General features: G+C 44.2%; 1 protein-coding gene across 2 annotated transcripts in view; it reads left to right on the top strand.

The window, feature by feature from the left end:
* The window catches only part of LOC147447275 (heterogeneous nuclear ribonucleoprotein 1-like), a 30,524-nt gene extending 19,130 nt beyond the window's left edge, over nt 1–11,394 (top strand). For both annotated transcript variants that reach the window (XM_086523125.1, XM_086523126.1), the window contains one exon: nt 10,854–11,394. In XM_086523125.1, coding sequence (XP_086379251.1) covers nt 10,854–10,867 — 14 coding nt within the window. In that variant the 3' untranslated portion in view covers nt 10,868–11,394. The remainder of the gene's footprint in view (nt 1–10,853) is intronic.
* The last annotated feature ends 11,234 nt before the right edge of the window (nt 11,395–22,628 follow it).

Genomic DNA, 22,628 nt, shown 5'->3' with positions numbered 1-22,628 from the left:
TTGATTGTGACTTTATTGAGAGCTCTATAATCAATGCACATTCTCCAAGATCCGTCTTTTTTCAGTACTAGTAAAACCGGAGAACAATAAGGTGAAGTACTAGGATGGATGAGATCTTTCACTTGGTTCATGATTTCTCCATTCCTGGGCTCGGCTAACACGGTTAGGTGGCCGGTTCGGTGGTGTGGTTCCAGGGATCAAATCAATAGTGTGGTCCTCAGGACGAGATGGAGGTAACTCGCCTGGTAGTCCTTCTGAGAAACAGTCAGCATGCGTGTGCAGAAATTCTTCTCGTTTTTTATCCAATTCAGACATGTTGGTTCGTTGTTCATCATTCAATTCTTTCAAATAGATCGAGTAAACAAAAGGACTGGATTTCATTAATTTTGAAATAGGCGAAGCCGATACAATATGGATGGACTCACCTTTCAATTTTACACCAAGTACGATTTTCTTGCCTTTTCATTGGTCAAAGTCGCTTTCTTGGCCTGATAGTCGACCACGGCGTTGTTCTTGTGGTACCAAGGGATTCCTATGTGGACGTCACACCCTTCCAAAGGCATGATGTAAAAGTCCTCGTACCCTAAATACCCCTGACTGCAAACGAAGTTTGCCAATGACAAGTGTAATGGCAACATCCCGTTCGGGCGCCGCTAGAACTGCCTCCACTGGTGGCCCCATCCTGTCGGGCGTAATCTCAAGTCGAGCCACCAATTCATGTGAATGAAGTTGGCCTTGCTCCTCCATCAAAGAAAATGAGGGCTTCTTGATCTTTTACTTTGCCCCATGCGCGGCAAAGTTCCGTACCTTTGTCCATTTGACTTGGGTCGATCCCCATGCAATCCGGTACCAATCCTGCTTCCATCTTGCCTTTTTTGCCACGTTCTTCCGTTGCTCTAGAACTCTCAGACCTTTCTTCAATTTGTCCTCGTTGTGCCTTTTTGGGGCACTTTGTGGAGATATGTCCTTGTTCCCCGCAACCAAAACACTTCCCCTCTTTGAGATAGTTAGCTCTCTGTTCCGCTGTCAATCGAGGTCGTGCATCCTTCTTTTTCAGGGAATTCTTCTTCTTTCTATTGTCGTTTGTGGAGTTCTCTCCGGTCCTTTGTGTCAAAACTTCATTAGTGGGGTAGGTCAAGTTACCCGAATGTATCGAGAATCCCCCCTTAGCATGTTCCATCAATTGTTGTATGGACTTGGACTTATGCTCAAGGCAGTAAGTAATCTGGGATCTCTTTAGGGAGTCTGCAACAAAACCACTCAATTTGTTCTTTGAAAATGACCTTAAACGAAGAGGTCGGTAGAAAAGAATCCCAAAACCTTTCACAATATGCGTCCTAAGTGTCACCCTTGGTCATCCGAAGATGGTTCTAAGCGGTTCTCACATCTCGTACGTACTCCTGGGTCAGCCAAGAAGAAATAAAGAGCCGTTTGAATTTCAACCACTTGGTCGGGGCTTCTCTCCTCAAAAGAACAATGGACCACCATGTTCGCGCATTTCCCTTCAAGAACGATGCTGCCCTCCCGATCTTAGAGTGCTCTAAGTAGTGCCCTCCAGAGAATGCTATATTGAACTGCTGAATGAAGGCCAAAGCCTTGGGAGCATCTTGGAATCCGGAAAAAGATTCAAATTTCACTGACTGTCCACCCTCTTTAAATTCCTTAGTCTTTTTGTTCTTATCTTTGAGGAAGGCATATTGGTTGGCTTTGTAAAAATGTTTCTTCTTAGCATAAAACATGTGATCATCGGAGTCCATCATCGGAGTCCGAACTGTCAGAGGATGACTCCTCCGTAGAACTGTTAGAAACTGGTCATAATCTAATCTTCTTTGCCCGTTTCTTGCTCTTTCCAAAACTTTGTTTCTTGCTTCGCTTCTTGCTCTTTCTGTCCTCCTTGCTCGAGTTGGAAGAGGAAGAGGAAGAGCTAGAAGAATTGTCGGAAGAAGAGGAAGAAGAACTGGGTAGTCCTTTGAAACACACGTGCTTCTTCTGTTTTCGTGCAGTTGCAAAAGAAGATTGACGGCCCAAGTAACCGGGGTAGTCAGTACCCTTGTTGCGCTTCTTCAATTGCGTCTTTGATGGCTTCTTTGTGTCTAGAAGTTGATTGATTCGGGTTTGAACAACATTATTGAGTTCTTCTTCAACGAATATCCTTGGAGTAGGAGGTTTCTTGATTGCCAGTTTAATTGGTGTCTCAATGGCTTTCTTCCAGTGAGATGCACTTCATCCATCAGGTGCCGAGTCAGAAATTTGGCATACTGTGGATCCTTGGTAAACTAAAGCATTTGCTTTCAACCTGTTGTTGACGTTGCATCTCCATGAGTTGATATTGCAAGGGCCGAGGTGGCCCATACTCGTTCTTTGCTAATCCGCTTGAGTTTTCCGTACTGCCTCTCGCTCCGGAGGTGGCAGATGGAGTCGTTTGATTCTTTTCGGAATCCATATGTGCCACAAGAAGGATCGGATTTCCCGGTAGAAGAGAAATCGGCCGTGCTTTGATACCACTGTAACAAACTTGGACATGTCAAGTCTAGATTTTGTCGCGACACGAGAGATTCACTAAAAACACTTCACACTTCAATTGAGTCGATACGGCCCGGCGTAGTTACGTGCCAAGAGAGATTGGCCTCAAAGACTGGCGCCCCTTCCGGTATTTCTTTTTGTATTAATCTTTGAGCAAAGTACAACTCCCGCGGGTCCTCAGCTCTCAGACTCTGCGTCTAGATGCCCCTGCCTTGAGAAGTGAGGCCCTTGGGCTTCTTTTATTCTTACAAGGGGATGCCAAAAGCAAAGCCCTCAAAAGGAGTGAAACTCAAACAATGAGTATTAAAAGCAACTAGCTTTAAAATCTATCGGAAGCAACCAACGTAGATTTCGGAATTTCGTAGAGCAGGCCACGTCAACATGTGAGCGCAAAAAGCAGAAATCTGTATGTTGTGCTACGTCAGCCTGTCAGCGTGATTTACGGGAATCCGTACAGCGTGGCACGCTAGCCTGTGCGAATTCTGTCTGACACGTCAACAATCTGCCAGTGCGTGCCACGTCACCATTTTGTGACAGATGGGGTCGGGCTCAGTGATCTTGCCTCATAGAGTAGGGCCGTGCTAGATTTTTCTTGGTGGTTGGCCCATGGCACATGAGAGACTTGCTAGAGTTTCTTAGAGATTTGCGGAGTCGGAGGGAGTCAATGGTAGGAAGACAGATTTACCAGAAGTTTGGTTTGGGCTTGGACGATTATGCGCTCATGCCATACTCGAGAGTCAAGGTTAGCTTGCTTGTATAGAGGAATGCCTTACGAGAGTCTTCGATATGAATCCCTTGCTACTCATAGAGCTTGGATACATGTTAGGTACCATACCACATATAGCATGAGGTCCTTGTCCAGAGTAGATGCAGTTGTGGCATGCCTAAGGAGGTATAGACATACAAATTTAGCCCCATATGGGGAGAATTGGCTATGCTCCAAGATATACATGTAGTGCTTCTAACAGACCCATACCTTTTGAGCTGCAGCCCAATGCGTGTGGCAACTTTTATGCAGATGGAGATTTTGATTGCATTCATAGTTTGTACAAATGAGGGAAAGTGCTTCTTCTTTGAGGTGCAAGAGAGGGGTCCGCTTTCTCGCTTTTAGTGCAAGGTGACTATGGTCTTGCAGTGCACCTTTCAGAGGATCAGAGTGCTAATCGCATCATGATGGTGGTGGCTTCTTGACCAGATCTAGAGGTAGCAGTCAGAGGTGGCTAGCGGTAATGGGCCTTCAAGGCTCGACCTCTAGCTCAGCTCTAGTGGGTCAACCACTTGTAGCGAGATCCCTTTGCTTCTCTCAACTACTTTGGGGATTCCTTTTCTTTCTTCCAATACATGGCTCCACGTGGCATACATATTTTGACTATCAGTGCTTGGTGTATGATTCTAAACAGCTACTTGGACATAGGAGAGAGACCCCAAATGGGAGCGGTAGGTAGCATGGGCAATTAGCTGAGGGCCAAGACTTGGATATGAGGCAAAACATGAAGGTTATTGATCAGGCTCCAAGCGGGACGACCTTAACAAGGCCTTGTGTGATTGCTTGACAATAGCTTGAACACAGGAGAGAGACCCGAGATGGGAGATGATCAATAGTGTATGACTCTGGTTTGTATGACGAGCAAAGTGCTACAAAGTTTGACTTGAGCCGGATAGCGCGTGCCCACTAGTTGGAGCTAGAGTTACCTGAAACACAAATGATGGGGTAGGCCTAGAATAGGGGAATGGCCAAGGGCCCAAAATAGGAACGACGCAAATGGGAGGCATAAAAAACACCATAAAGGATAGGGAGAGGTATTTGTGATCTTCTCCAATGGGTAGTGGGGGGATGGTGAAGGATGTAAGTAGGTGTGATGCCTCTCGAATTCCAATGTAGTTCCACTTTGCTATCTCTTGATGACAAAGATGGTGGTATACATGTTACTCCACCTGATGTGGGCCACTATGCCATCCCGTTGTAAAAACGAGGTGTTGTGATCCTAGTTGAAGGAGGTGGCGTTCGTAGGGAGTTGGGTGGTGGTCTCCTTGGCAATTTGCTGAGCACCTATGTCCTCCAAGATAGAAAGCATCTTTGGATCCTCGAAATCATAGATCTCACACTGTCTGCTCTGTGTCCTAGCATCAAAGTCTCCCATTAGGAGACCTCTCCTAGTCTGGAGTACTCCATGATACTCTCACTAAGATATACATGTGGCAATGGTCCATCATTCTCCTCCTCTTCCTCCGTAGTACTCTGTCTGCCCTCCTCTTGTTGTCAAACCTGGATCCATTGGGTGCGAAGTAGCTTACAAAATTGTATAGTGTGTGCTCCTCTGATAGCTCAAATTGCACCCATATCCCAGGGTCTTGTGCTACTATGTGATAGTGTGCGGTGATATAGAACTGCTACATTCCTTGAGCTTGAGGAAGTAAATGGCAGAGAGAGAGAGAGAGAGAGAGAGAGAGAGAGAGAGAGAGAGAGAGAGAGAGAGAGAGAGAGAGAGAGAGAGAGAGAGAGAGAGAGAGAGAGAGAGAGAGAGAGAGAGAGAGAGAGAGAGAGAGAGAGAGAGAGAGAGAGAGAGAGAGAGAGAGAGAGAGAGAGAATCTTAACGTCATAGGCCTATGAGACCAAAAAGTTACAATGTGGTGAATGTGATACAATGGTTGAATACCAAAAAACCTATGAGACCAAAAAGTTACAACACGGTGAATCTGATACAATGTCTGAGTACCAAAAATAAAAAGGTATTGAAAACGAGGTACTATAGGATCCTAAACTGCTAGATTTGAACTAAGCAGCTAGCTGGAACTGTGTAGGATATGAGTAGGGGGAGTGAAAGTAGTGACTGAGGGCTAATACAACACAATGTGGGTGTGTCACTCTGTGGGGATATAATGGGTAAGAGCTGATACAATGGCTCGTACAAGATGAGCAGGGGGTACAATCCTCAAAAGAGCTAAATCACAGGGCCAAAGTGATCCAAATCCTCTGATGTAGCCTTTGTCAATGTTGTGTAGTCCTCCGCAGTCGTGGGCGTCTGGATCTCCCTAGCTCGGTCGCTCGATCGATCAGCGTGCCTTTGGTGTGAGGAGAATGTGAGCTCTGCTGTGGTAGCTGCTCCTCTGGTTGCCTAGTGTTCGCTCTAAAGAAGTCTGTGATCCGTCTTTGAGACTGGCTTGCCTCTCCTCTCATCAGGCTCTCTCTGTGTTTGCGGCGTGCGCAGCTCGAGCAAAAACAATCCTAGACATCTCTGGTCCTCATACCCCATGACTCCAGAGAGTGGTCCAAAGCCCTCTCTAAACAGATAGTGAAAGCGGCCTCGTATCTCATAGTAAACTGGGCAGCAGCATTCATAGTGCAACTTTGTCTTAGTCTCCATATGACATAGGGGACATGTCTTGGTCTCTGTTGGTACTCCGCTGTATCTACCAGTCTCGATGCGAAGCCGAAGCTGGTATGAAGATGTGTGTATCTAGCCAATAGCACATCGTATCCCATGAGACAAGTGGGTGTTCATGTATCTGTGCCTGGTCACAAAATCATCCTCAGTAAGCTGGAGAAGATGCTCTCTATAGAAAGCCATTTTCGTGCCTAGCTCTTGTGCTGGCTATATCCGAGCCGAGTCATGTCCTGGCGGATGAGCATGGTGATCTCGGACGGTGTAAGAGTCCGAGAGGTGCATCCAATGAATACTGGAAGGGGGGCAATCTGTCCATGCTGAACCCATGTACGTGAAACCATGATGTCATCTCCCCATACCAGCATGCTATCTCCTTGCATAGCTAACTGTCAAGAGGACTCTAGTGCTAGGTGGGCATATCTGTCTTTGGGGAGGTCCCACAATCGGTGTATAAAGGAGACTAATCTGGTAAGCGCTTCAACCACTAGTGGGGGGGCAGCTAGCTTTGCTTGAATAATGTCATGTGGTATTGAGACCTTGGCTCTAATAAGCCGCGAGATCATAGAGCAGAGGCTTCTCCATGTCTTCCCATCTATCAGTGCGACCCGACGTCCCGTGATCGTCCAATGAAGGCCCCCATATTTAAACTCCATAGAGCAATGCAGAAGCCACCAGTGTGTCAAAAAGCTAGAGCTTCGTCCGACGCTCTTGGAACTGAATCTGTGAACACATCCTCTCGAATCACCCAATGTTGCATATGCTCTGGTCAGTCTAGTCTGTGCTGCTCTCCTTAATGAAAATGCTAGTCCACTAAAGACCACCCCAAGGTAGGTGTAAGCATATGTATACTCCATTGCCTCATGGCTGTATGTGAATGTGGGTGCTGATCTCTTGGTCCATTGTGGGTGGTGTTAAACACCATAACCTTGGTTTTACCAAGGTTGACTGACAAACCACTGTCGTGGGCAAACCTATGCAAAGCATCCAAGTGACGTTGCATCCCCTCCGTAGAGTGGGAGATCAACACAATAATATCAGCATATAACAATAGTGGAATCCATGTCCTTGCTAGCTGTGCACCTCTATCACGCTCTCTCAATATAGTCAAAATCCTCATCCACATACATACCAAATAGACTAGGAGAGAGCGGGTAGCTGTGCTTCACCCCGATAGTGGAGTGAACTAATGTAGATAACCCCTCTGGAGTGCATACATGCCCCACTACTGACCTGTATAATGCCATGATTCCCCAAATCAGCTTTGTGGGGTACTCCCATCTCCTGTAGTCTGCGCATCAATCTAGCTCTGGGCATCGTGTCAAATGCTTTGCAGAAGTCCACAAAGCTACAATAGATCCATCTTCCATGTGATCTGCCCTCCTCAATAATGGCTTTGAGAGTCAGAATGTGGTCAAGAGTAGAAAAACCTCTCCTAAACCTTGCCTACCCGATTGCGCGTATACCCTCCCTCTCTGCCCATCTACTCAGCTGCTGCTCAAGAATGGATGCTACAGCCGTGCCAATGTGTGTCCAATCATGATAGTGCGATAATTCTCAAGCTTCATAGGGTCTCCTGACTTGCAGATAGGTATAATAGTAGATAAATTCCAAGTATTAGACAGGCCCTCACGCATGGCATGGTTAAATATCACTGCTAGAAGCTCTGCATGCAGATTCCTCGTATGTATAAAATGTTCAGCCAATAAGCCATCATGGTCATATGCTCTCCCAGTCCTCATCCTATCGATGGCTTTCTTCACAATCTCAGCGTGAAAAAATCACATGTGTGTGGGCATGGCTCTAGGGGATCAGGAAGAGGCGGAAGATGATGCATATTGCCCCTTGCCACAGACATGTTGGGCATATCTTGCAATCAATGTGCGCTCCTCATTCTCCAATGGCCTAAAGGATAGACTCCAGACCGAAAGAGGTCAGAGCCCCGCTGAAAGATGCAGGAGGAGTTGTGACAACTTGCAAAACCAATCCGAGAGGCCAAAACGAAAGGACATCTAGTTTTATAAGTTGTACCAACTTATGGGTCCTGTCCAATGGGCCCGAAAAGGGACAAAGGCCATAAAAATAGGCGTAAAAGGCTGATGACGTGGTGGCGGTACAGACCCACGCAATTTGCGCTGCTGAGTGGTTGTCGTACAGATTTCCATGATTCGCGCTGCCGACGTGGCACCTGTACGAAAATTCGGTGATTTGTGCTGGCCAGATTTTGGGACTCTGATGCTTTTAGACCTGAAGCTTTTCATGTATATTGCTTTTGGAAGGCCCAGGGCCTATAAGTAAAGTGCCATGGCCTCAGTCTAAGGAAGATTATCTTGGGAGCACTACTCAGACGAGGACCTCGGACATTGTACTTGTGAAGCATTAATAATAATGAAATACCGAAAGGGGCGCCAATCTGCCAATCTTTGGGGCCAATCTCACTGGGCGCGGAACTTTGCCGTGCAGTGTCGTCTCTTTCTCAGTTTTGTTCAGTTCTTTCAGTTTTCTCGCGTGTGTTGTGGTAGATTCTTGACTTGGAGTGTCCAAGTCTGTTACAACATTTGGCATACATGCCGACCAAAGCACGGTCAATCACAACAACTTTCTCTAACAGCCCCTTGACAAGCAATCTCATCGTGAATTCTCTATGTCTTGGGTGAGGCCACATGCCCATCAAGAATTGCTTGTGCTTTCGTGAGGTTGCCACATTTGGCATCACATTGTCAATGTGCTCCCTAATTATGCTCATAACCCTATATTGTGGAGTTCAGCATGTATCCTACTGACTTAGGGCAAATCCTTCTTCTAAGCAGAGGCTTTTACTTTGGTCAGGAAAGAAAAACTCACTGCTTTTGGCTCCTCATCATGCTCTTCCTGTCTATGCTTGACTTGCGTAGCGAGTGTTGCTTTTCTCAATCGATTTGCTACTGGTCTGTGGACACAAAACCGGTGTCTCTTACAGGTTATTCATAACCCACGAAAATAGAGTAGAAGATTTGTATGTGTGTGTCCATCGCTCTTGTATATCGTTAGGTCCCTGCAAAGCTTGTGCTGTCTGTGAAGTCACCAATTGACATTTGTCTTTAAACATCTTGTACGATGTGTCTAAATAAGCATCCAATACAAGATTGCCAAGCGGCCAGGGCATGTGGTGAGATTTTGAATGGAGCTTATAGGGTAGCTAAGTAAAAAGGCTACAACCCAAGGCTTTAAGAGTGTATCAAAATATCTTAAATGATGCCAACTTTGTGACCTTTAGGATTGTGCTTCAAGCACTTCGGAAGCTCAAGCTACCTTCTTTGTTGGCTGTTGAATTGCAAAGTGAGAATCCTAAACTTTGAGCGAAAGTTCCACTGTGAAATGAGCACCTTGATCTGCTCTTTAACCAACACCGAGACCAAGTTGGATTTTGTGCCCTCAATGGCCAAGATAATTGTGCCTGATATGAGCGTGAACCACCAAGCAGGCATATATGGTTTTCTCTATCGGTTCGAATTGTACCAGCATACTTTTGTGCTCGTCTGTGTTTGACATTTGATTGTTGATGTATGGAAAAATCATAGCCACCTCATACAGTCCTGGTACAGCAACAAAACAACCCGCATTCCATAATCATTGCCCTTTGGAGCTACTGTGGCATTGCAGCGCCTCGTGACTAAATGGCACGGGGTCTTGAATGGAGACCCGGCCATGGGATCAACGGTGGATGGCGAGGATCTCGAGGAGATCTGACGGCGAAAAAAAAAAACGGAAGCGCTTCCCACCGCGACTCGAACCCAGACGGGCGCTGTGGCAGCCCAATGTACTAACCGTGCGCGCGCGACGATTTGGTTGAAATGGGGGTGAGTTTATAGTTATTTATGTTTGTCTGAGTTTACACCTCGGATGTCCGAGTTTACAAAATTTGCCTGAGTTTTTTACTTTTTAAAATCTAATGACGCAGTGCGTCTCTGCTTTTGTGCGTGGGGTTCTCCTCCGTGGATCCCATGACGGGGTCTTCATTCAAGACCCCGTGTTCTTTAGTCCTGAGGCTTGCAGCGCCATGCAGGAGGTGATAACGCTTAACACCATTTCATGTTGTACGATTGAAATATGTCATCCGAAGTTTGTACAAGGGTATATGAATTGCGATCATGTTTCCAGCGAAAAGTGCTCTAGTACAGCTAGAAGGGAGAGAGACTGATTTTTGGTTCTACTATGTTGAGATGGCAATGGGAACGGGTGTTAATTGTCCTTCATACTTCCTCTGAATGATTAAACAGAAGGTCATGTGATAAGAGTATGATTTGGAAATCTACAAAATCTGCCCCATAACTTGTAAAAGGCAGATTGGTTCCCTGTTTGTGCTGCTTATAAGGAAAGATAAGGAGTTGAGTGGGATATCGTTGGGCGTGTGGTCTAGAGCACTGTTAGAAGAGTCTATGAATGTATGACCTGGACCAGGACATGATTCAACTTTGAAGTCTCAACTGAGTGGCATTTGATTGTCCACAATCATTCTCCCCTTGAAAGTATCTCACTTTAGTTTCTTCCTGAATATTGATTTCTTGTTATGCCATTGGATGTGGCTTCTTCCTGTAGTTGGTTTTGAGGGATTCATTGAGGATTACTGTTTGGTAACATGTGAGTGTAAGGAAGGGGGTTTTTCAAGAAAGAACGGGAATTTTACAAAAGCATGTTCCTGTACATAGGGGTAAATAAGGGAATTTTATTGCACACAGGTGATGTCTCCTTATTGTTTCTGGCGAAATCCTCGGGTAGTTGGTATGGAATTTGTGGGTGTGATGTTGCTTGAATCTATTTTCTGGTCTGCAGCACCATTGACGCTGGCTGCTTTTTGAAGAAAAAAGCATCCTTTTTTACACACACACTTTGGCTGCTTTTGGAAGAAAAAAGTGGATGCAGTGCATAAGATTTCTCATTTTGTCATGTTCTTATTTTATGTTGCAGGTGTTCAGGTTTAAGGAGCATCTGGAATCCCCTTCTTGTTAAGGGAGATTTGAGTTTTAGAAAGTTTTGATAATCATAAATCTCTTAAATTTTGCAAGGATTCCTGCTCACAAGCCACATGACTTGGAGGGTTACTTAAAGAAGAAGAGTGAAGGAACAATTGATTTCCTTAAGAAAGAGTCCAAGCGATGACTCTGCAAAATGTTTGTAGAAAATCAGAGGCTCAGCACGGATAGAATTGAGATACCTACCATTTGCGTTTTTGCAACTATACAAGGAACTCAGAAAATGACTACAAAAGATAGGTTTGGGGCATAACACTGTAGGTTTTTTGTAGCCTTATTAAATTCTTTGTAGTGTATTCTTAACCTATTTTTCCTTTGTGGAAAGCATTACCTCGGTTGGCATTAGGTTTCTGATCAATAAATACCGGAGCCTCTACTGCCGGTGCATCACAGTGTAAACAATAACTTCTTTTCAACTAGCTATATCTTAGTAAAAATATACAAGATTGAGTTCTTTCATGGATGAATTTGTCGATCATCGATTGACTGTTTCACAGCCTGCGACTTCAATGCTATCTGTAAATCTCTATGCTTTATTTGCTAAGCTGTAAAACCAGGAGGGTTGGCCTAACATGCTTTTAACAGGTCTCTCCCAAGGTTTAGGTTTCCTTGGACAACTTCGCCTGTTTTCTTTGTTGTAAAAGGACAAGTGAGTTTGGCCAGTTTGAAGCGTGGATGTACCTCGAGAAGTTTTTGCCAACGCCATTGACTGGCGGGGCATTTTCCGTGGTGCAAACAAACTTGAGATTGCTACTGAGCCAAACTTTCTTGCAACATTTAAGAAAGTTAGTGAGCTTGAGATTGCTTCTGAGCCAAACCTGTTTACAACTGATATGATGGGCTCCTATCTGCATGTTAAGGTGCGACTCATTTTCACATATATGCATGGTGTCGGCGTTCTCTAGATCTGAAAGCGTCAACGTCTAAGGCCGATGCACTTAGTCCAGAGAGAAACTCAGGTTCAATGGAGTGGAAAATATACAGTGCTGCCATCGAAGAAGGCAGAGGGGCTGGAAGTCACTTCACATTAAGGAGCTTGCTGGTGGTACCCCTACAAGTCATTTAGTGATCTGGACAGAACGGAACCAAGGTCGATGCTCTTCAGTTCTTGCTATCACAGTTTTAGTGTGAAGTGTAAGTACTGTAGATAAACACCCCAGCTAGGATTGAAGTGCAAAGGTGAGTGCGTGACTCTAGTTTTGCAGCATATTGTTGAGAAAAGGTTGTGTTACCACATGAGGTTGTGGTACCCCCTAAGAAGAGATCAAGAAGCTAAACTAGTTTTGTTACCTGGATAACCCTTTGCAACAAAATCTATAGCGCAAACCATAGCAATCCTGCAAGGGGAAAATGGGACTGGAAGCCTCAGCTCCAACCTTGGCAAGGCTATACCATTAAGGTTAAGTGCCAATGAAATGTTGTGATGATGGTTGTTTATTCTTGTGGTAAGCGTTTGTTATGAATTCTTGAAGCTTTGCATGCACAGTAGACTAGCAAACCCTCAACAATCAAAAGGGTAAAGGCTTAACCAAGCAAGATCCTGACGAGAAAAGCAAAAGATATAAGCATTTGACTCAAGGGAAAGAGAGCCCTGGCTCTCTTTGAAGCAAATCTGACCCCTTGTGGTCCAAATCGGCACCTTATCAACCAATGATAGCATGGACAAGGTTTAAGGAGAAGATGAGGGCTAAGGGAAGTTCTGAGACATGTATGAGGTTTGATACCAATAAAGATATTGCTTTTGAAGCTTATTAGAGGGCCCTTAACCTAACCTTGCTACTGATTAGAGGTTGTGCTTTGTAAAGAAATTCTTGATGAAGCTCAAGGGGGAGCCAAAGAAATGCCTCCAAAAGAGTAAACTACTACCTTCAAAAGAGTTAATTGCTAGAGTGCCACTGGAAATTGTTTGAGCTGGGGTGGACACGACTACATAACCATTGGGAAGCTTGAAACTTTGTTATGGCAAGGGACAAGTTCCAAGAGTAGTGCTTTTATTGGACAGACTTGGGTTGATGTATGAAGGATGACGCTTACCCAAAGAGTAGCTCAGTTGGTTGAGCCTTCATGATGTAACCCCAAGGTTGATGGTTCAAGGCTCGTGGTGTGAAAAGAACAAAACTCCACCCATGAAAGCTCCACTTTGAAAATGAACCAAGATCAACTCAAACTCTTGTGTGTGAAGATTAGGTGTAGCCTCGCTCCCAATTGCACAGATGCAGTGCTTATTCGACCTGTTAAAAATCCTAAATTTACACTTCAATTCTTCATTGTGACCATTTCATGGAAGCTTCAGTACTAGATTGGAGAAGCTCAAGTAGTTATTTGAGGAGGGGAAACCCTAATTGGAGGCCTCAGCCTCAACCATGTAGTGGAAGCAGCACGGGATTGCACTAGCACCCTGTAAAGGAATGGCTGTATCTCCTTGCTCATATGTCCAAATGAGCTCATTCTTGGCTCTAAAATTTTCCACACAACTTAGGCAATGACGGCACCGTCGTTGATGTGGCATTTTGAGCTATTTTGAGCTTATTTTAGGCTATTTTTGATCATTTTAAGGCTATTTTTAGTCCAAAAATGCTAATTTTTTGTTCGTAAAAAGCTTAAAAGAGCTGGGAAAAATCCCATTGGGCTTGAATTTCATGTTGAACCTAAGCACTTTGGACACGTCTTTTACGCCTCCGCATGAAACCTGCTATTTTTGGTCGAGATTGTCCACATTAAACTTTCTAGGCAAAACGAGCGTGCCACTTCGATATACTTGGCATTTGTACATTGCTAAAGCAAATTAGACATGATTTAATGTGTTAAAACATGCAACGGTGCCACGTCCTTGGCCTCGCCTACCTGGCAAGGTATGTACACGCCTGCAACCATGGCATCCGTTTTCGCATATATCATACTATGTACATCATAGCATTTGGTCCCACATAACAAAAGCATTGAGAGTGAGGTAAATATTGTCATTTCATATTATAATCGTGCCATGGCACGACATCCATCCCCTCTAAACTTGCACATCCTTCGACATGTGCCACAGATGTCTTTTGCAAGTTCAATCTTCATTTAAGTCCACATACATGTCAGTTTCATCATTGCTTTCAACGAAATCTAACGCATCATCCTCTTGTTCTTCATCCACATCCATACCATTTTCATGAGAGCCTTCATTCTAACTTTCCTATGAATCAAGGGGATTTGTATCACTTCTTCTTTTGAATAACTTGATTCTTTTCTCTGCGGTGGGAATCTTCATTTTTGTCCCATTTAATTCATGCAAGGTATAAGTTGCATTCCCATGTACATGCTGAACAACATAAGGATCAAACCATCTCTTTGAAAGCTTTCTTATTGTTGAATGCTGGTTGTCAAGACTGCTGTCATACACCAACACCCAATCACCTTCCTCAATAGCTTTAGGTTGGAGCCTATGCCTCTTATCAAATTTGTCTTTATTCTTTAACCTTGCATCTTTCAATCGTGCTACTGCAATCTCAATATCTTGGGGCCTTCTTTCTAACTGTTGTATGCGCAAAGCAAGAAGGTCTTCCCTACTCATTCCATCTTCCCAAGGCAATACATTCCATGTGGGAATTACATCCTCAATTGGCATTATAGGTTTCTAACCATACATCAACTCAAAATGCATATAACCAGTAAAACTAAGCTATGAGTTGTACGATTAGCCCATAAGGCATAATAACTTAGGCCACTCTCCCATTTTACCTTTTCAGGCCTTAGCCAAAGCTTTAATAACAGGAGGATGTCCACGCTCTGATTTGCCATTTTCCTCAGGATTATATGCAGTAGTGAGAGCAAGTTTAATGCCCAATCTAGAGGAAAAATCCCTTGCTTTGTCAGCATCCAACTCACCCCTGTCCGCTATTATTTTCCCGACACAGCCATAACGGCTAACTACATCATCCAAGAGGAACTTACATACCCCTTCTGTGCTTTTTGTTCTTAGAGCATGACCTTCAAATTGGTTGGTTAAAGCTTCTCATGCAAGCGCTATGTATCTCATTTGCCATAAGCCCAATGTCATTGTAACGAGATCTACTTCCCACTTGTAATGCATGGCCAATGGGTAAGTAGGGTGTGACCCATCACGATGACGTACATTTGAATACATTTGACACGTTTCACAAGACTCCACAAAGTGAGATACATCTTTATACATACCTTTTCACCAATACCTCTCTTTCATCTTAGAAATGGTGGCCCATACACCTCTATGCCCAACATAAAGACTCTCATGAAACTTTTTCATAAGCTCATTTTGAGTGGCTCACGACTCTCATCGGCATTCCATTTCTTTGTTTTGGCCGCTTCTATAAGCACCCATCTTTCAAAAAGTATCCATAGGCCTTTCTCCGTGTTCTTTTGAACTCTTGATCAATCCACCCTTCTTGCCTTGTCAAAGTGCTAAGATAGCATCCAATGAGCAACCAGTCACCTTGATATAGGTCCTCTGTAAATGACTCGCGTGCATTTGACAGGTACACATGATCACCCATTGGCATGGGAGATACTATAGAACTATGTGCCTACATCATCGCCCTCGATAACCATGTCTTCTTCATTTTCATACCTTGCTCTTCAAAGCATATCCACAACTGGATTATCTTTCCCTGCAATATGCTTAAATTCTGGATTCAAGGACTTTATGTAGGCAATCCATCTCAACATAGAAATATCGGGAGCTGAGCAACTTGTGATTATTCCAAGAAGGGGTAGACAATCAGTCTCCACTATTACATTTGCTCCTATCAAATAGTCTGTCACATTTCAAAGCTGTGACTACTCCCCATAACTCCCTTTTTACCTGATCGTTGCGTTGACGAGCACTTAGGACTTTTGCTCCAAATCTCACCACATATCGCTTGTCGTCATCATCATCTTGCCCAATCGCCCATCCAATTCGGGTGGGGCTAGTATCCATTGTCACAATTACATATCTTCCACATTCATAGTTTGCTTTCCTCAAAGGTGGAGACATAAGCAACAACTTCTTTAATTTTGTCATGGCACGGGTATGTATTTCTTCCCATTGAAACTTTTGATTCCACATTCATAGTTTGCTTTCCTCAAAGGTGGAGACATAAGCAACAACTTCTTTAATTTTGTCATGGCATGGGTATGCATTTCTTCCCATTGAAACTTTTGGTTCTTTCTCAAAAGTTGATACAAAGGTTCTGACACACGTGCATAATGCGGAATCCAGATAACATAAAACACGTATGCATCGAAGAACCTTCGAACCTCAGTGACATTTTTACATTTCTCTTTCATTCTCTGAATTACATCAATCTTTGCAGGACAAGGCCTTCTACCATATGGTCCACACATATGTCCGACAATAAGAACTTCGCTCACACCAAACATTGACTTTTGGCCAGACAAGGTAAGGTTCACCTCTTCCAACCTTAACAAGATATTATGACAATCATTGATATGGTTTTCCACATACTTGCGGCACCCCCCCAAGTCTAGAGCCACATCTATATTGCTTACATCACATCCTTTGATTGGCACATCATCAAGGAAAGGTATTGTAGTTTGCGGTATGAAGTCACGTAGGACTTTGTTCATACCATTCATCATATGTGTAGCTGAATTAGTTGCCCCTTGAGATAAGTGCACATCCTTACTAAACCCAAGGGTGTCCTCATGGTAGTCAGGTCCTTGCTTCCCATTGCTAGTTGGAATTGATCATACCCCGAGTACAAATCTCCCATAGAATATAGTGCCTTTCCCGCAAATGCCTCTGCAAACTCATCGACAATTGGTCCTATATCCACATTTCTGATTGTCACCTTATTTATAGGTTGCATATCCTGAATAAAGCGTAAAGAACCATTTTTCTTTGGAACCATGAACCACCTGTCTGAATAGAGCACAAGAAGGCTCCAAAATACCCATCTTGATCTTTTCATTAAGCAACTCAATGAGTTTTGGCAAATGAGCCTTTGGAATAGAAATAGACCTCAAGTTCCAAGGTACATGAGGGATAGTGAAGATCACCATAGGAGCGACAATGGTCAACACACCCTATCCCATAGGGCTGAAATGCAAAAGCTTTTTCGCGTTTGGCAAGCATGTCTTCAAAGCATATCTTTTCAGCTTTTGTCAAACTATCCTCGCAACCAACCTTTAACTCCTTCAAAGAATCCTGTGTGGTGTCCAATCTTGCTTGGGTCACGAAGGCTAGGTTCCAAAGCAGCTTGCTCCATCTTATTTGTGCAATGTTTTGGTAGAGGTAATGTCACTGGTTTCACTTTCTTTGCCACATACTTATACTTAGTCTTCACTCGAACATCAACACATTGAGCATTTTTGAACTCCTCAATGACCTTGTACATTTCTATTGAGCATACTTTCACGACCTCACTTCCTATACACAAATTGAAATCCACTAAAGACACACTACAAGAGGTTGTATGCACTTATGACGCTGTTAACGACGGAAATACATTGGGTTTTATACTTCTCGACATCGCTACGATCGTTGCTAACAGCGTCGATACGGGAACATCGCTATGAGCGTCGCTACACCCGTCGCTATGCATGTCGCTATATAGCAACACATATAGCGACGACCATAGCGACGCTTACAGACTACTAATGATCACTTGATCAAGCAGTGTCCTAAGTTGAAGGCCAAAGAGGCTAAGAAGAAAGAGGGTGGTTCCACTCCAAATGCTAGTTCCGCTACAAATGCAGCCATTGTTGAGTCTTTTGTGAAAGGAGACTGTAATGCTGATTTGATGCAGAATGGGCTTTTAGCGCAGAGTGCACTTAGAATCCTGTTGTCCATGATGCATGCTTGTCAATTGCTGCAGATTCACATGTGTGAGATCTCGACAGTGGTGCTACAAAGCACATTACCTCACATTGTGAATTGTTCACCTCTCTTGAGTCTGTCCCTCATGGGAATTCTCTGGCTTGTGCCAATAATGCCTCTTATCCAGGAGTTGGAAAGATTGTGCTTACTGCTGCTAATGGCAGTTCTTTCACACTTGTTGATGCACTTTATGTACTTGGGATCAAGAAGAATCTTTTGCTTGTATCTGCACTTGCCAGACTTGGACTTGTAGTCAAATTTGTGGATGACAAATGTACAGTTCATGATCTCAATTTTGGTGATGAAATCGTTGCTTCTGGGCTTTTGTGCCATGGGCTATATAAGCTCACTTTGTATGACAAGTGTGGACAAAATTTTGCAAATGATTGAAGGGCTATTTCAGATCCAAAACTTTGGCATGCACGTTTTGGTCATCTAAATTTTTCCAGTTTACTACGTTTGCAGAAATCCGATATGGTTGCTTCTTTGCCGCCTCTTGAAGCACTTGTCAAACATGTTTGTGAAGGCTGTATTTTGGGTAAGATGCAGCGTTCTAAGTTTCCAAAGGATGGTTCAGTTCGGGCCACATGCAGGTTACAGCTTGTGCATAGTGATGATTGTGGGCCCATGCAAACTCCGTCCTTGGGCAATTACATTTACTTCGCGAATTTCATTGATGATTACTCCAGACATGCATGGGTATTTCCGCTTAAAGCGAAGTCCGAAGTTTTTATGTGCTTCAAACAATTTCTGGCTATGGCTGAAAATGTCTTGAAATGTACTATGGGCACCCTAAGTTCCGATAGAGGGGGGGAGTATATGTCTCATGAATTCAATGCATTCCTGGCTAGTCGTGGGATAAAACACCAATGTAAAGTGCCTTATACACCTCAGCAAAATGGTGTTGCTGAGAGGAAAAACAGGTCACTTACGGAAATGGCACGATGTATGGTCAAAAGTCAAGCTATACCGCATTCTTTTTGGCTTGATGCCATCATGTGTGCACTAAACAGGTGTCCTACGAAAGCTTTGTAGTCTATCACTCCATATGAATCATGGAATGATAGAAAGCCTTCTATTGAGCACATGCGTGTTTTTGGCTGTTTGGCATATGCTTTGGTGCAAGAAACACAACACAGAAAATTGGATGATAAGACTGTCAAATGTATTTTTGTTGGTTATAGTGCTGAAAGCAAAGGTTACAGGTTGTATCACCCGCAAACAAAACGTATTCTAGTTTCACGGGATATATGTTTGTGGAAGATTCTATTCAGCCTTGCTATCATGTACTAGAGACGGTAATGCAAGCTCACAGGACATTTATGACACTTTGTTGCCTCTGTTCAGTGGTGAAAATAGGAATGTAAGTTCCAATGAGGCAAATGTACAACCTATAGGGGTTTCTAAAAATATTACAGATGTGCCTATTACTGATGCAGATGTACATGATGTACTTGATGAGGAAAGGGCTGAAAATGAGCAGGCTAGAGGTATGCCAAAATGGCTGGTGCACACTTTGTGTGACAGTAAATTGGATGCACCTTTGTCTAGTCGTACTCGTTCAGGGTCTCGCCATGCATCTTATGCATGAGATTGTTATGCTTTGGCTGTGTCTAGCTTACATGATGTTGAGGAGCCTCTGTCTTTTAATGTTGCACAGAATTCAGAAAATTGGATGGCTGCCATGCAATGAGAATATGATGCACTTATAGAAAATGACACATGGAATTTATGTGATTTGCCTCCTGGCAAAAAGGCCATTGGTACGAAGTGGGTTTACAAGTTGAAACGCAAGCCGGATGGTGAGATCGATCGCCATAAGGCTCGACTTGTTGCAAAGGGTTATGTACAACAAAAAGGCATATACTATGAAGAGACTTTTGCTCCCACTTGTTGTATGACTACTGTGCGTTTTCTATATGCATTGGCAGCTCATTTTGGCTGGGATGTACATCAACCAGATATTGTTACTGCTTTCTTGAATGGTGACATATTTGAGGAAGTTTATGTAAGGTGTGTCAGAAAAGTTACATAGAGACATTGCTATGTAAGTTTGGACTTAAGGATTGCAAACCTATTGCCACTCCCATGGAAACAGGTTTGAAGTTAAGTCTACATGATGCTGGTGATCCTGATGATGTCACTCTTTATCAAACTGTTGTTGGCTGTCTCATTTATGTATGCAATAGGAGGCCAGATATTCAGTTTGCAGTCTCACAGGTTAGCAGATTTATGCATAGCCCAGGGTCTAAGCATTGGCAGGCTGTCAAGAGGATTTTTTGCTACCTTAGTGGCACTTTACATCTTGGCTTGTTTTATCCTAAGGGGGGATCATTGGCGCCAGACTTGCATGCTTTTCGGACTTAGATTGGGCTGGTTGTTTTAACACATGAGTGTCCACAAGTGTTTTTTGTTTCATGCTTGGCAGTTCATGTATATCATGGTTGAGCAAGAAGCAACCTACTGTGGTCAGTTCAAGTTGTGAGGCTGAGTACAAGGCAGTCTTCACACCTACGGTTGAGTGTGTATGGCTCAGACACCTTATTGCCGATTTGTGTTGGACAGGACACTGCCAACACTATCTACACTGACAGTCAGAGCGCATTGGCAGTTGCGAGGAACCCAGTTTTTCATGCTCACACAAAGCACATTGAGGTGCATTACCACTATGTCAAGGAGAGGCTCTCAACACGAGAGATAAGCTTGGCTTATGTGCCAACACATGACAACTTTGTAGATCTTTTCACGAAGGCATTGTCTCGTGAGAAGCTTGAAGCTTTATGCAAAGCTTTGGGCTTACTCCCCTTTGTGGACTGATCATGTCCTCAGAGCATGGCACTTCCCTTTACGCATGTGCCAGCTCTCGTTCACCGCATCACTCCAGGAGGGATTTGTTACCATATACATGTGGTAGTGTTTTGTGTGAACACACTAGGACCGCCCGGACATTTTTTCCCTCTTGAGGAGGTTTTTTCCCCCGAGCATTGTATATACGCCCATCACTGTAGGGCTATCTATCTTTCCATTGCACACTAAGTAACACTCTCTATTGTGTGCCTTGAGCTTCCTTTGTCATCTCCAAGCTGTGTTCGTTTCTCTGCAACCCTAATTCCAACATGTCCATCAGGGCGTTTAAGCCCTTCCTGCCTGTGTACTCGTGCTCGTACGGTGTGGGGTCACATCCTATCATCGACCACTGTCAAAACATACAAAGAATCTATTATGTTGGAATTTAAAAACCCCTAAACCATAAACTATCAAACCTAAAGAGCAATGCGAAAACACTTACAAAATTGGCCTCAAATGATTGCCACCTGCTGCTTCCCAAGTGGTGCGAGCTCCTTACCTCTACTCGTGCTTTGGCTGCCTCCTTTTGTTGCTTCCACTTGTCAGGATTCTCGTGCGCTGCTTTCTTCACGTTCTTCCAATCTTCTTTGGCCAGCCAATCTGGTCTGTTCCATGTATGCTTTATTGCTTTTTGCACTTCAGAACGCTTGTGCTTGCAGTATTTGTGCATTCGAACCTTCATGAGGTCTTCATTGAAGCGGTCATCCCGTGTTGAAACGGGAAACTTGTCATGCAGCATGCTGATGACTATTTTTTAAATCACTTGGTACTTCACTCCAGGTGTTTAGTATGTAGTGTCTAAACACCTAAGAGTAAAGACCGCGCATGCACGAGATCACCTTCTTTCCTTCATCATCCAAGATGATGCCGTCGCTGAAGTCGACGGAGTAAGGCAAGCCCTCTCGCCGGTGATGCGTGAACCTGGGTGTCCCGGCAGGCGTCTCTAGCGGCATGTCAATGGGGGTATGGACATCAGGTGTCTCCACTGGAGTCTGGGCCCCGAAGCAAGGAGTGTCGGGTGACTCTCGAAGGAGTAGATAGTGTTGTGGAGCTGCTAGGAGCAGCCGTTAGGCGCGCAAAACCTGGCATAGATGGCGATGCCGTGGCTGGTGTGCGGGCAGGCAAAGAAGGGGAGGGTAAGGAGCCTCGTCGAACACGAGGCGGTGTCGAGGCACCGGTGGCGGCATCCCCACAACAACTGCCGCCGCCAGCACTAGAGCGTCGGTGCCTAGACGAGTGTGAAGATTGTCTTGTCAACACCGAGTCTTCGGAGCGCGTTGAATGCTTCGAAACAAAGGGAGACGCTAAAGGAGTAGGAACACGTGATGGTGCTCTAGGGCGATGACAATCCTCGTACCACTGCCTCTGCTAGGGTGGCAAAGCAGAAATAAACTCATCATCATCCTCTATAATCGATCCTCAAAATCTCTCGTAGCGTGCCGAAGTAAGTGAGTTCCGCCACCACAGGATCTGGATCAGAGGACCATCGCCGACTAGACTGTTCAAATTTTGCCATGATTCCACAATCTTGAGGAAAACGCTTTCTGTCGATTCGTTCCATCCTAAAATGTCGACCTTTACACCATGCTACTGTGTATGACTTATACTATAACCAACAAAGATTATGAGTGGCTGTTCAAACATCTAGAAAGTCACTAGTTGTACGTTGCAAACTTACCTTGGTCGCACAACCGCGAGAGTACTCCCACTCCTCCTCAGTCACTTCTTCACCGCACTGTTGTGCGCTTTTCAATTGGTTGTGCAACCATCTTAAGGTCATGAATGTTGGTAGGCTCTCCAAACCCGCCGGATAATGCATCGGTGGTCGTCTTCCCGTCTCCACTCGATTCGTGCCCTTTGTCGCTCTTGCTTTGCATCCTCATATTGTGAAATCCACTTTCGCATCACTGGATTGTGAAGCATGCAAAATCGGTTGATTTTAGCCTCTAGATCTTCCATCATCTTCTTCTCAACACCGAGATTGCACATGACAATCCCAGATATGCGCTCATCATGTATGGT

The sequence above is a fragment of the Adiantum capillus-veneris genome, chromosome 11, assembly GCF_014529385.1.
Source record: "Adiantum capillus-veneris isolate H3 chromosome 11, ASM1452938v2, whole genome shotgun sequence".
Classification (NCBI taxonomy): domain Eukaryota; kingdom Viridiplantae; phylum Streptophyta; class Polypodiopsida; order Polypodiales; family Pteridaceae; genus Adiantum; species Adiantum capillus-veneris.
This window is presented reverse-complemented; position numbering and strand designations above follow the sequence as displayed.